Source organism: Pteropus alecto, unplaced genomic scaffold, assembly GCF_000325575.1.
Source record: "Pteropus alecto unplaced genomic scaffold, ASM32557v1 scaffold23, whole genome shotgun sequence".
In the NCBI taxonomy this organism is placed as follows: Eukaryota; Metazoa; Chordata; class Mammalia; order Chiroptera; family Pteropodidae; genus Pteropus; species Pteropus alecto.
In genome coordinates, this window is record NW_006435837.1 from 8210577 (window position 1) to 8211649 (window position 1073).

General features: G+C 40.4%; 1 protein-coding gene across 4 annotated transcripts in view; it reads right to left on the reverse strand.

Moving 5' to 3' along the window:
- The window catches only part of OFD1 (OFD1, centriole and centriolar satellite protein), a 44131-nt gene that overhangs the window by 24212 nt on the left and 18846 nt on the right, over positions 1-1073 (reverse strand). For all 4 annotated transcript variants that reach the window (XM_025046593.1, XM_025046592.1, XM_025046595.1 and 1 more), the window contains one exon: positions 3-74. In XM_025046593.1, the coding sequence (XP_024902361.1) occupies positions 3-74 (72 nt within the window). The remainder of the gene's footprint in view (positions 1-2; positions 75-1073) is intronic.

Below are 1073 nucleotides of genomic sequence, written 5' to 3' on the forward strand. Positions count from 1 at the left end.
CTTTATTCTTCCTTTCCTCTTCAGCCAGTCTGCTAGCTCTGGTGATGTAGTCATCCTTTAGCTCAAGCTGATACCTGGGAATCAGAATGAGCTTGTCACTTTCCTGGACAGATTCCTTTTGATGCATGAGGGTGCCGAGCATGACCATGCCTAAACTTCAAGGTCTCCCAGTATTAGGCCAGACATTCAAACTCTGAACATAAAAGACCCAGTAAAACTGTGCTGCAACCCTGTAAACTGGGTCCCCGAACTTGTGTCATTGTAAGGCTGCTGAGCAATTATTCCTTGGTTGGTCTAGACTGACACGAAGAAGTAAAGTAAGCTAAATTTACACTGTACACAACTGACTCTCAATCCCCAAAGATAAGGAGTCGGTCACTTCTAAGCCATCTCCTCCGCCTCCCCAAACCCCACCAAGGGAACTTTCACCCTCAGGGGCTGCTCAACAACTGCCAACACCTTTATATACCAATTAGCAACACCAAAAGGCACATTTTCAGGCAGTTTTACTTTTATCCCCACTAACTTACTAGCTGGCTTTTTGGTTCGGAGATGGGAGAAAGGAAAGAGAAGCACTCATGTGGTGAATATCCTCCAAAATCCAACACTTGCCAAAGTCACACAGAGAATACCCGAAACCAGACAAATGATACCTGACAGTTCATGATCTCCATGGCTATATAAAGTTAACATACACACGTATTCATTTATTCCTAAAAGTTTAACGACTACAGATATTTCAGTATTTGCTACTAGATTCAAGGAGCAGACATAAAATATGTAGACAACAGCCATCGTTTCAAAACTGATACATGGAAAGATGCTATATTTCTTATTAGAATTCTTATAAAGAATAACATCAAGAAACCTTTGCAAGTATTGTGTAATTGAATATCAATAACGAACTAAGGGCAAGGCAGTAAAAAGAGGCCAAGATTAAGAAATACTCAGAGTAGCTGAATTGAGTCATCTGGCCACTAAGAATTCATTTACTCAGTAAATATTAACTGAACATTTATTATGTGACAGATGCTATCCTGAGCACTAAAAGAAAGCCACACTAACCCTAGTTT